The 12,650-nt window shown below is 40.6% G+C and overlaps 1 protein-coding gene across 2 annotated transcripts in view; it reads left to right on the top strand.

Annotated features, from left to right (window-relative positions):
- Positions 1-12,650, top strand: part of PIKFYVE (phosphoinositide kinase, FYVE finger containing) — a 106,517-nt gene that overhangs the window by 18,242 nt on the left and 75,625 nt on the right. For both annotated transcript variants that reach the window (XM_006872731.1, XM_006872732.1), the window contains 2 exons: positions 9,676-9,814; positions 11,536-11,693. In XM_006872731.1, coding sequence (XP_006872793.1) covers positions 9,676-9,814; positions 11,536-11,693 — 297 coding nt within the window. The remainder of the gene's footprint in view (positions 1-9,675; positions 9,815-11,535; positions 11,694-12,650) is intronic.

The following is a 12,650-nucleotide window of genomic DNA, read 5'->3' on the forward strand; positions in this document are numbered from 1 at the left end:
CTCCATGGCTTTAGATCTCTGAACCTGGGCCTCCTTTTTTTTTTCTCACTCACTCCCTATTTTTGTGTAGCAGAGAGAGGAAATGTCAGATGGGGACTTCAGCTTGTATAACTAGTGACCATCTTGATGACATTTAGAGCCACCCCTTTTTCTCTTTTCCACTTCTTAACCAAGGCTGTGTCCTTTGTTTGCCATTCCTTCCCATTTCTTATAGTCAGCCCATGGATATTCTGGAGTCCTCCTGTCTTTGCTGACTTATTTAAGCAAGCACAGGTCTTACATGTTAAAAGCAACTCAACACCCTGTTTCCTGTCCCTTCCAGGTACCAGTGTTCTCAGTGATTGCTTCCTTCTTAGTCTATAACCATTCTACTAGCAACTTTTTACTCCTTTTTCAACCCTCTGGAATCTTGCTAACACCCACACCTCCCCACTGGGAATGTTTCCGTATTGCAAGTTTAGGTGCTGAATAAGTAGTTATCAACTTGATGAGTCTAAAGCATATCAGTTAGCATGGATTGATGTACTTTCAAGACCCTGATGTCAATGTCACAGTGGGTAAAGGGTCTGCAGTGAACTGAAAGTAGGTAATTTGAACTCACTGGTTGTGCTGCAGGATAAGGATTGAGCAGTCTGCTTTCATAAAGATTTACATCCCTGGAAACCTTATAGGGCAGTTCTACTTTGTCCTATAGGGTTGCTGTGAGTCAGAATCGACTCAAAGGCAGTGGGTTTAGTGGTTTGGAATGCACCTCAATTTATTCTTTCAGTAAGTAATTATGGAATACCTACAGACTTCGTGCTGAGAATACAGCCATGAATCAGGCAGAAAGAAATTAAAGCCCAGGAAAACACAGGGAATGGGATGAGAGATTAAAATGTTAAACAGTGATCAAGAAAGTGACATTTGAGTAACGACCTGAAGGAGGTGATGGAGTGAGCCACTTGACATTGAGGGGAAGACTAAACCAAAATAACAAAGGGAATAGCAGATTACTGACAGAAAGCACTCATGGCAAGGAATAATGGCAGTCCTGTAGACCAGGACTGTTACTGTTGTTAAGTGCCATTAAATCGGTTCTGACTCTAGCTACTCTGTATGGGGTTTCCGAGGAGCAGGTGGTGAGTTTGAACTGCTCATTTTGTGGTTCAAACCAACCTTTCAGTCCAGTGCATTATCCTTTAGTGCCACACCAGGACTCCTCTAGGGCTTATATATAGAGAGAATTGATTGTAAGGACTCGGTCATGTAGTCTGAGTGAGGTAGGATGCTATCAAAGAGTTTTCCCCATTTGTTAAATATTTTTAAAAGATGTCAAATACGAAGAAAAGTTGCAAGGAGACCAAAATGAACTCTGCTATATCATTCATTAAGGAGCTCTGGTAGCTTAGTGGTTACGAGTTGGGTTGCTGACCTCAAGGCCAGCAGTTTGAAACTACCAGCTGTTCCATGGGAAAGATGAGGCTTTCTGCTCTTGTAAAGGTCTGCAGCCTGAGAAGCCCTATGCAGGGTCGCTATGAGTCAGAACCAACTTCACTTCACACCACCACCACCATCACCACAACCATATCTTTCATTAAGATTTTGTAATTGTTTATATTTTGCCCATTTGCTTTGCCACTTTTTATATAATAAGGAGGTCTGGTAGCGTAGTGAAAACGAATCGGGCTGCGAACTTCAGGCTCAGCAGTTAGAAACTACCAGCTGCTTTGTGGGAGAAAGATGAGGCTTTCTGCTCTGTAAAGATTTATAGCCTCAGAAGCCCTGTACAGGGTCGCAGTGAGTTGGGACCAACTCCATGGCACATAACAATAGCAACAATTGTTCACATTTTGCCTATTTGCTTTGCCACTTTTTATATAATAGGCACGCAATTTTTTTGGGTGAACCATTTGAAAGTTTCAGACAAGTACTTTAAATATGTATATGTCTTCTCAGAACAGTAATATTCTTTTATATAACTAGCATGCAAGTTCAGAAAATTTAACTGATAAATTTCAGTTATCTAATATAGTCCTGCCACTTGGCAATCCATCTCGTTGGCAGCATCAATGGACTCAAGTGTGGCAATGGTGGTGAGGTTGGCCCAGGATCAGGCAGTGTTTTGTTCTGCTGTGCATAAGGTCGCTATGGGTCGTTACCGACTTGATGGCACCTAACAACAGCAACAACAATGGAGTCCTGGTGTGGCACTGTGGGTTAAATGCATCAGACTGCAAAGCTGTTTGAACTGCAAGGTTGGTGGTTCAAGTTTACCAGCTGCTCCTCGGAAACCCTATACAGGGTCGCTATGGGTCAGAACCGACTCAACAGCACTTAACAACAGCAACAGCAGAGTCCTGAGTGTCCTGGTATGGCATTGTAGGGTAATGCATTGGGCCGCGAGGTCAGTTTAAACTGCAAGGTCAGCAGTTCAAACTCACCAGCTCTTCCTCAGAAACCCTACATAGGGTTACTGTGAGTCAGAACTGACTTGGTGGCACTTAACAACAACAACAATGGAGTCCTTGGTATAGCACTGCAGGAAAATGCACTGGATTACAAGGCCAGTTTGAACTGCAACGTCTACTGTTCAAACCCACCAGACACTCCTTGGAAACCCTATACAAGGTCACTATGAGGTGGAACTGACTCGACGGCACTTAACAAGAACAACAAATATATAATACGGGAGTGTGGTGGGTGGCTCTGCAGGATAAGCACAGGACTGAGAACCACAAGGTTAGCCATTTGAGCCTCCCAACAACTCTGCAGGAGGAAAGTGAGGTTTTCTGCTCTTGCAAAAACTCCAGCCTTGGAAACCCTATATAAGGTCTGTATGTGTTGAAACCGACTCAATAGCACTTAACCACAACAAAAGTACATAATATATATGAGGCTAAGCCAAAAAGTATTAATCTTAGGGTTCCAGTTCATGCATACATGTGTTTATTAAAAAAAAAAAAAAAGTGTATAAAAATGTATCTCTGATCAATGGATGGCTGTAGACAAGTTCCCTCAGTAATACACTTGCCTTAGTCTTATTAACGTATCTTCTAAAAACAGATCCATTCAAAATAGTGGCTTCCAAGAGGATCTGCTGAGAAGTCAGCTCTGAAGGTTATTGTGTGTTGTTTAGGTGCTGTCCAGTTGGTTCAGACTCAGAGCAACCCTGTGTAACAACAGAACACTGCCTGTCCCTACACCGCTCTCATGGTTCTTACACTTGAACCCATTGCTTTTGCAGCTGTGCCAGTCCATCTTGTTAGTCCATCCTGTTTTTCACTGACCCTCCACTTTAGAAAGGATGATGTCCTTCTCCAGGGACTGGTCCCTCTTGTTAACATATCTGAAGTATGAAAGACAAAGTTTCATTCTGGCTTTAAGGATTATTCTGACTGTACTTCCATCACAGATTTATTTATTCTGGAAGTTCATGTTACTTTCAGTATTCTTCCCCAACACCATAACTCACATGCAACTATTTTTCTAAGATCTTCTTTATTCCTAGTCCAACTCTTCACATGCATTTGAGGCTATTGAAAACACTGTGGCTTGGCTTAGGCACCTTAATCTCAAACTTATATGTTTGATCTTGAGCACTTGAACAAAGTCTTTTGCAGCAGGTTTACTTAATGCAGTAAATTGTTTGATTTCTTGACTGCTGTTGCCATGAGTGTTGATTGTGGATCCAAGCAAAATGAAGCCTTTGACAACTTCACAATCTTTTCGCCATTTATCATGATGGTTATTTATTGGCCCAGTTGTGAGGATTTTTGGTGTGTTTACATTGAGGTGCAATACCATACTGAAAGCTATAGCTTTGATCTTCATCAGTAAGTATTTTAAGTCCTCTTTGCTTCCAGCAAGCAAGGTTGTATCATCAACGTATCTCAGGCTATTAATGAGTCTTCCTCCAACCCTGATACCACATTGTTCTTCATATAATGTAGCGTCTTGGTTTATCTGCATAGCATGCATGGTGGTGGTAGTGTACCATGGAGTCGGTTCCGACTCATAGCAACCCTGTGTAGGGTTTCCGAGGCTGCATATCTTTTGGGAGCAAAAAGCCTCATCTTTCTCCCGCAGAATAGCTGGTAGTTTCAAACTGCTGACCTTGAGGTTAGTAGCCCAACTTATAACCACTACACTACCTGCATATAGATTGAATAATTATGGTGAAAGAATACAACACTGGTGCATGCCTGTCCTGATTTTATACCATTAAGTGTCCCCTTTTTCTGTTTGAAATGATTGCCTCTTGCTCTATGTACAGGTTCCTTATCAGCAAATTTGTTTTGAAATACATATTCTTTGCAGTGTTATCCATAGTTAGTTATGATCCACACAGTCAAAATCATTTGACATCTTTCTGGTATTCTCTGCTTTCAGCCACAATCCATCTGATGTCAGCAGTGATAGCCCTTGTTCCATGTCCTCTTCCGAATCCTTGAATTTCTGGCAGCTCTTTGTCAGTGTACTATTGCAGCCATTTTAAAATTTATCTTCAGCAAAATGGTACTTACATACAATATTAATGATGTTTTTCAATGTTTCCACATTTCATTGGGTCGCCTCTCTTTGGAAGAGACACAGATATGAATCTTTTCCAGTTGGTTGGTTCTGTAGCTCTCTTTTAAATTTCTTGGCATAGATGAATGAGCACTTCCAGTACTGCATCAGGTTTTTGGGATAGTTCAGTTTGTGTTTTACTAGTGCCTACAGCGTTAACGGGGATTTCTTCCTTCAGTACCATTGGTTCTTAATCATATACTACTTCTTTTTAAGTTTTTATTATGAATTGAGTGAAAGTTTACAGGGCAGATCATCAGTTTTACATTCAACAAATCATACACTTTGTTTAATAACAATGATTATAATCCCCTCCATTGGTTAACAGTATTTCTCTATATTCACTTTAGCTTTTTTTTTTTTTTTTTTTTAAAAAAAAAACCACTCAGGCATATATAATAATTTACACCTCCAAAGGGCACATTCTGCAAGTCTGCCTCCTGGCTACCAGGACTTAGTCCCTTTCTTCCCATGACTTTAGAGTCCTCAGCCGCTCCCTCTCTCTATGACCCTATCCCTGCCTCCATCTCTGGACTTGCTGTTTCTTTGGATAAGGTCCCACATTCTGCTTGTGCACTTCTCTCTTGATGGTCCTAGGATCCTCTGTTTCTGGACTGTGAGATTAACCACTCCCCTGTTTTTGTTACAAAACTTCTATCTTTACAATTGTGACAGTCAAGATTAGTCATGGTAACAATTATTCACTATTGAATCATACGAATCTTATCCCCATCTCTTTTCACCAGAGCCATCTAGACAAGATGAAAACTATTCAGTGGGGACTCTCTCTTCCCCCGTACCCATAAACTAAACTTTCTCATGAAACCTTGTAAGCCAGTCACTTCGTGCCTTTATTTCCCCTTCATTTTAGGTAGCCAATGTCTAAGATGTCTGTCCCTATATACCCTGTGTGGAGAGGGGATAACATTGATACTTGATGTGAAGACTCCTTCCCTCTCTGTTGGTATTTAGAATTATTGCCTTTATGAGTATAGGTCAGGTTCATCAAATTGTAGCAATTTAGTCTTGTTTCCCTTATCAAAAAAATTTTTTTTTTTTTTTTTTTTTTTGTTCCTCTAGTCGAATTCTGATTATCAAGCCATTGAGATGGGTACTGTCTGCAATTTTGGGTGTTCTTGTGCATCTACCTTCACTTTATAACAGCTGGATGCTTCACTCTCAGCTCTAGCCTTCTGTGCCTATGTCCTTGTCCATGGGCTCAAGTGTCCCCATGTCTCACCACACTTTGGATTAACCAGCCTTTCCTCTTCTCTCTGTCATTTCCATGTCAACAGGAGTCAATGGACTGTGGTTGAACTCAGCCCATTTCTTCATTGCTGCCTTTCCCCCTGTTCCACTCACCAGTAGACCAATGTGGTCGCTTACATGCCTGTTCATGTGTTCCCTTTGAGTTTCAGGTCTTAGAAGGGTGTTTGTCCTGAAGGAACTTGATTGCTTGCCTTGATGGCTTCCTGGCGAACAGCTTGCTTAATCTTATAGTAGTCAGTCATGCTGACATTTTTGTCTTGGGTTTTTCCTGATGATCTTTCTTTGAAGATGTATCTTCTGTCACTCTAGCTGTTCCAGGCTGGTCTGCTTGTCCTTCCTAGTGGGAATGTCCCACCTCATAAGGTTCTGGATGGCACTCAGGATTCCACCTAAGGTCCTATACTCTGCAAAGGCTTTGAAACACTCTTCTTTCACTGGGCAAATTCTAGAATGCTTTATAGGTAGTCCAATCAGTTATAGGCTGAAGACAGGCTTACAAGCTTACAAGTTTTTTGTAATTATGTTTCCCAACATTCCTTTCTATCCCACTCAAGTGTCTATTTTACAACAGTAGGCAAACCAATATTCATAAGACAGTCAAGCATTTTAGTATTATTTCCCATCTTCAAACTCTGCCTAGATCCCTGTATCTCAGAGCCCTGTTGTTCCAAGGTTGAGTATGCATCACTATTTCCCTCTGTCCCACGTAGGCCTTGCAAACCTTTCTCAGTGTTCCTCTATCTATCTTGCTCTTTTACCTCCTCTCCCTTCTTGTATTGCCCTCCCCAACACCTGAACTAAACTCCGCGCCCCAACCCCACTGTTGTGGTTACCTTATATTCCATGAACTCTTCCCTCCATTTAAGACAGTCTATTTTATCCTGTAATCTACCTGACCTTCTCACCACCTGGATCTCTGTTTCTCTTTGTTTACTTTCTTTCACATTGTAATTGTTTTGATTGTAGACTGACCTCCCAGATCCTGTGTTCTTATAATTTTATTCTGCTCTTTACTGTTCCAATTGTCGATGAGTTCAGGGTGATGTTGCCACGTACATCATTCTCTGTTTGTTGTCTGTTCTTGTTGGTTCTCAGTCCACAGAACTTCCTTTAGGATGTTTTTCATAGCAAGGTTGGCTTTGGCAAAGTCTCTTAGCTTTTGTTTATCCAGGAATGTTTTGATTATACCATCATATTTGATTGACAGCTTTGCCAGGTAGGGGATTCTTGGATGGCAGTTTTGTTTTTTTCTTTTAGGGGTTTATATATGTCTCCCCATTTCCTTCTTGCCTGCATGATTTCTGTTGAGAGATCTGAACCTAATCTAATTTGCTTGCCTTTGTATGTTACACTTCTCTTTTTTCCTAGCTGCTTTCAGGATTCTGTCCTTATCTTTGATTTTGGAGAACTTGATTATTATATGCCTTGGTGATTGTCTTTTAGGGTCTATCCTTCCTGGGGTGTATTGAGCTTCTTGAATGCATATATTTTCACTTTTCAGGATGTTAGGGAAATTTTCTTCCAGAAAATTTCACATGTGTGATTGTTCCTGTTCCAGAATGCTAATAGCTCTTAAGTTATTCCTCTTCATGTTATCCAACATGAATCTTAGGCCTTCTTCAGATTTTTTAAATCCTTTTTTGTGTTTGCTCTTCTGTCTTAGTAGTGTTGAGAGATTTATCATCTAGCTCACTACTTCTGGCTTCCATCTCTTCAGTTCTTCTCCTTTGCCCTTTCAGTGTATTATCCATTTCTGATATTCTGTTATTAATCTTTTGGACCTCTTTTTGTAGGTTTTGAATTGTTTCTAATGCTGTATCTGTCTTATTTGATTGTTCCTGTGGCACTTTTCTGACTTATTCCTTATTTTTCTCAACTCCATTGTATAGTGTTTTGATACATTTTATAATCATTTTTCTGAATTCCTTCTCCGGCATTTCCAAAGCCTGCCCATCTTCCAATGTGGAGTGTAGGTCTACTTCCAGCTCATTTGCCTCAGTCACTTTATCTCATTTCTGGACATGTGCTGATTTGATCATCTGTTTCTGTTTTTTTGGGCATATTCAGGAGTTATCTGTGGCCTTAATACTTAGATGGGTGTGTATTTTGGTATTTTTTTATGTTGAGAAGATGAAGTAAAGTATCTTAATGAAATATGAGAAGAACTAGAATTCGAAAACCAAACAGGAAGAACATGCTCATCATTTCTCAATCTGAAAAAACTTAAGAAAAATTAAATCTGCAGGTTGCAATATTGAAGGTTTCTATGGGCAAAATGGAGTCCCAGTGTGTCTCGGTAGGATAAAAACTGGATTGCTAACTACAAGATTGGCAGTTCAAACCCACCAGCCACCCTTTGGAAACCATACACAGGGTCACTATGAGTCGGAAACTGATTCCACAGCACTTAATAACAAAGGGGAAAAATACTGAATAATGAAGAAAAAGCAATGAAGTAAGATGGAAGGAATATACAGCGTCACTATACTAAAAAACAATGGTCAATGTTCAACCACCTCAAGAAGTAGTATATGAGGAGAAGAAACAAGATGGCGGATTGGGTGGAAATACAGTGAGGAGCTCCGTCAGCAACAACATAGAATACCAGACCAAGAAGGCTCAGGGGATGGTCCCAGAACTCTGATCCACATATAAAGGAATATTTAGAAGGCTGGAAGGCTTACAACTAGGGGAATTTGTAGCAGATGCAAGAAATCCATTGCTTTCTAATTCAAGACGCTTAGCTGCTCGCGGAGCCGCCATCTTGAGAGAGACCAAGAGGGGCAAGGATCAGAGCAGCCATGGATGCCAGACAGAACAGCAGAGATAAAGGTGTGCCTTTCAAGCTGAGGGGCTCACCTCCTGCCTCTGTATCTGACAGTGTTCTGCTATTTGCATGTTTTCATATCTGGATTTATATATGACAGTGTTCTTTCGGTAACTTTTCATTCAGAAGTAATTCTCGAATCTTAGTTCAGAAGATTGCTCGAATCTTAGTATGGAAGCTCTGCTGAGATCTGTCCACCATGCGTAAACCTGCTGATGTTTAAAAGTCAGGTGGCATAGCTTTCATCATTACAGAAACACACAAGCTACCACAGTGCGACAAACTGACAGATGAGTAGTGGTATAAACATCTTGCTGCCCATAAATCTTTACTCGATAGTTTTATTTTTGCTCGAATGAAAAGCCTGCTATCTTGGTTGCAAAATGATGGTTTTTTTGACTTCATCATTCCTTCTGTATTATTACTTGACATTCTACTTCAAAACAGTTTCTCCTCACTGGTGAGTTTGGGATAAGAAGAGAGTGTCATGACCTGCCTTAGGCTTTGAGAGTACAGCCCAGGGACTCTGTGAAGTAGATTGTACCACATAAGAGTAGAAACTGGAGACTGTTTTGAAAATCGCTGCAGTAATCTGCAGGAGACTTGACTTAGACCAGTGAGGTGATAAATGGTCAAATTCGAGATGCATTTTAGTTGTGTAGAGTTAATTTTATACTCGCATAATTTCAAATATGGAGTCCTGGAGTGGTGCTGTAGGATAAGCACTAGACTGCTAACTGCCACAACATCGGTGGCTCAAGCCCACCAGCCTCTCTTTGGAAACCCTATACAGGTTGCTGTAATTGCCCACTCAATAGCAGCTAACAACAGCAGAATTGCAAATATAGTGCAGAGAGTACCCTTCACCTAGCTTACCAGTGATGCTGCATAAACTCTAATTAACTTAACAGTACACGTAACACACTGGCAAATGGACATTTATTTTAAAATGAATTCTCATTATAGTTCTGTTTATTGTTGTAGGAATGATAACTGTATGTATGTTATATTTTTGTTTTGATTTCCAGGTCAGCCAGCATTACTAATCTGTCACTGGATCGGTCTGGTTCACCTATGGTATCTTCATATGAAACATCTGTCAGTCCCCAGACTAATCGAACATATGCTCGAACAGAGACCACTGAAGATGAACGCAAAATTCTCCTGGTACTGGTCCAATATCTTTAAGGCATTTTTAGTTTTGAGTATGTTATGTTATTAAGTGCTGTTGAGTCAGTTCTGACTCATAGCAACAGCCAAGGTGTGGCTAGTGAGTTTGAACTGCTAGCCTTTTGGTCAGCAGTCTGCTGCTTAATCTACTATACCACACCAGGACTCCAAGGAGGTTTATTGTACTAATTTTTTTTTTCTTTGAGAAACATGTAAATGGAATAGTCACTTAGTAGGTCGATAGGATATAATTAGATTAAGGTTTTACTAGGATAACTTGAGAAATTGGTTAGACATTCCTCATTTATATAAGAGGGGGCTTCAAAAAGTTTGTGGGAAAACTCCATTATTTTTTAATTCCAGTTTTTCATAATTTTTTCTTGTGATCTTCCGTCTGGCAAGATCAGAATTCAGGTGTCTACATAGTGAGAAAAGAGCTCTGGTAGCGTAGTGTTTACGAATTGGGCTGCTAACCTCAAGGTCAGCAGTTCGAAACTACCAGCTGTTCCACGGGAGAAAGATGAGGCTTTCTGCTCCCGTAAAGATTTACAGCCTCAGAAACCCTGTGCAGGGTCGCTGTGGGTCGGAACCGACTCCATGGCACATCACCACATAGTGAGAGAGCTGAACCTTTAGGCAGGTCTCAGATTGTTGTTGCTTGTACACGTGTGAGACTTTTCACACATTCAGTCCTATATGTGTATATTGTACACATGAGAAACTTTTCACACATTCAGTCCTATATGTGTATATTAATGGCTTGGTCTTTAGTAGAGAAGTAATACTTTAATAGTGAGAAGAGTCCCAAATGAATAACATGGACTATGGGTCTTATAAGAAGTCAAAGAATAAAAAAATCATTATTAGTGAGGGAGTTTAAACAGAAGGGCTTAGAATGGACTTGAAGAATGGGAATGAATTTCAATAGGCAGTAAAGAAAGGGAATCTTTAAAGGTGTGAGGAAAGGTGTGGGGACTAGAATAAGCATGTTGTTGTTGTTGTTAAGTGCCGTGGAGTCGGTTCTGACTCATAGCGACCCTGCACAGGGTTTCTGAGGCTTTAAATCTTTATGGAGCAGAACGCCTCATCTTTCTCCCGCAGAACCGCTGGTAGTTTCGAACTGCTGACCTTGTGGTTCACAGCCCGATTCGTAACCACTACGCTACCAGAGCTCCTTAGAATAAGCATAGGGGATTTAATAATTAGATAATTTAAGTTGGAATCTGGGGACAATTAGAATGGGACATTCTTTGTGCCTGCATGGGATGAAACATAGTGATTTCAGGTTTTACTAGTTTACATTTGAACCTGTATGCACTGAGCAACATTGCAAGCTTTATGGAACAAGGGAGTCACTTTCTTAAGGCTTTTTTTAAAGAGAAAAATCATCTGGCAGTTGATACAAATCTGATAGTGTTACGACTAGCGAGAGACAGTTGCCTTAAGTTAGTGTGCCTGACTGCTGTGTCCCTTTCCCTTGGCTCATGTCTACAGAGCAGTGTGATATTTTGTACTTATATAGCTAGGAACTATATACTGGTTTTCAAGGGGAAAACTAATGTTTGGAATTAGATGAGCTGAGTTCAGTTAGCCCATGCATGTGTCTAACTTATTGTAAAGCAGCCTAAATGGAATTGCTTTTTGTGAATCTCACAGGACAGAGAATAGATGCATAGCATTTATTCATGAGTCATTACTTGCTCTTTCTATAATCATAGGACAGCGTTCAGTTGAAGGACCTGTGGAAAAAAATCTGCCATCACAGTAGTGGAATGGAGTTTCAGGATCACCGCTACTGGCTGAGGACACACCCCAATTGCATTGTAGGAAAGGAATTAGTCAACTGGCTAATCCGAAATGGACACATTACTACAAGGTACTATGATCTTCAGAAAGATGTTTTCATATTATTTATTAATTTACTTTTAATGAGGGCACCTTCCTGAAGACAAAGGAAAGTAAATCTCTTGATGAATACAGTGCTATTCACTGCATATATCTTAGGGTTTGGGGTGCTAATCTCTCTTCCTCACAACTGGATTTAGCCAATAGGGAATACATACAAGGAGCCACCTGGGGTCCCCTTGTTGTTGGTGTTAGGTGTCCTCGAGTCAGTTCTGTTCCACAGCAACCCTGTGCACAACAGAAGGAAACACTGCCTGGTCCTGTACCGTCCTCACAGCTGTTATGTTTGAGCCTATGGTTACTGCCACTGTGTCAGTCCATCTCACTTGAGGGTCTTCCTCTTTTTCGATGACCCTCTACTTTACCAAACATGATGTCCTTCTCCAGGGACTGGACTCTCCTGATAACAAGTCTGAAGTATGAGAGACTAATTGTCTCCCTTCTGGCTTCTAAGGAGCATTCTGACTACTTCTCCCAAGACAGATCTGTTTGTTCTTCTGGCAGTCCATGGTACTTTCAATATTCTTTGCCAGCATCATGATTCAAATACATCAGTCTTTTATGGTCTTCTGTACTTTTTGTCCAACTTTCACGGGGTTATGAGGTAATTGAAAATGCCATGGCTTGGTTCAGGTACACGGTAGTCTACAAAGTATCATCTTTTGCTTTTTAATAAGGTCCCATTAGACTATTAAAAAACAGGAGCATTCAGTAATTCCCAAAATGCGGAACTTTCTAGTAAAGCAGGATTGGGAAATATTGCTGGGGCTTAAAGCCAAAGAGAATTCTCTAATGTAGACATCGCAGTCAGTCTTGAGAATGAATTTATCAGCCATGCCTGGAATGTTCTAGCTTGCCCCACACATCACTTATGAAACAGAGTAACTGGTAAGTCCTGTTGTTTTTCAAGTTAACAGGCCCCCCCCCC

The sequence above is a fragment of the Chrysochloris asiatica genome, unplaced genomic scaffold (assembly GCF_000296735.1).
Source record: "Chrysochloris asiatica unplaced genomic scaffold, ChrAsi1.0 scaffold00212, whole genome shotgun sequence".
NCBI lineage: Eukaryota > Metazoa > Chordata > Mammalia > Afrosoricida > Chrysochloridae > Chrysochloris > Chrysochloris asiatica.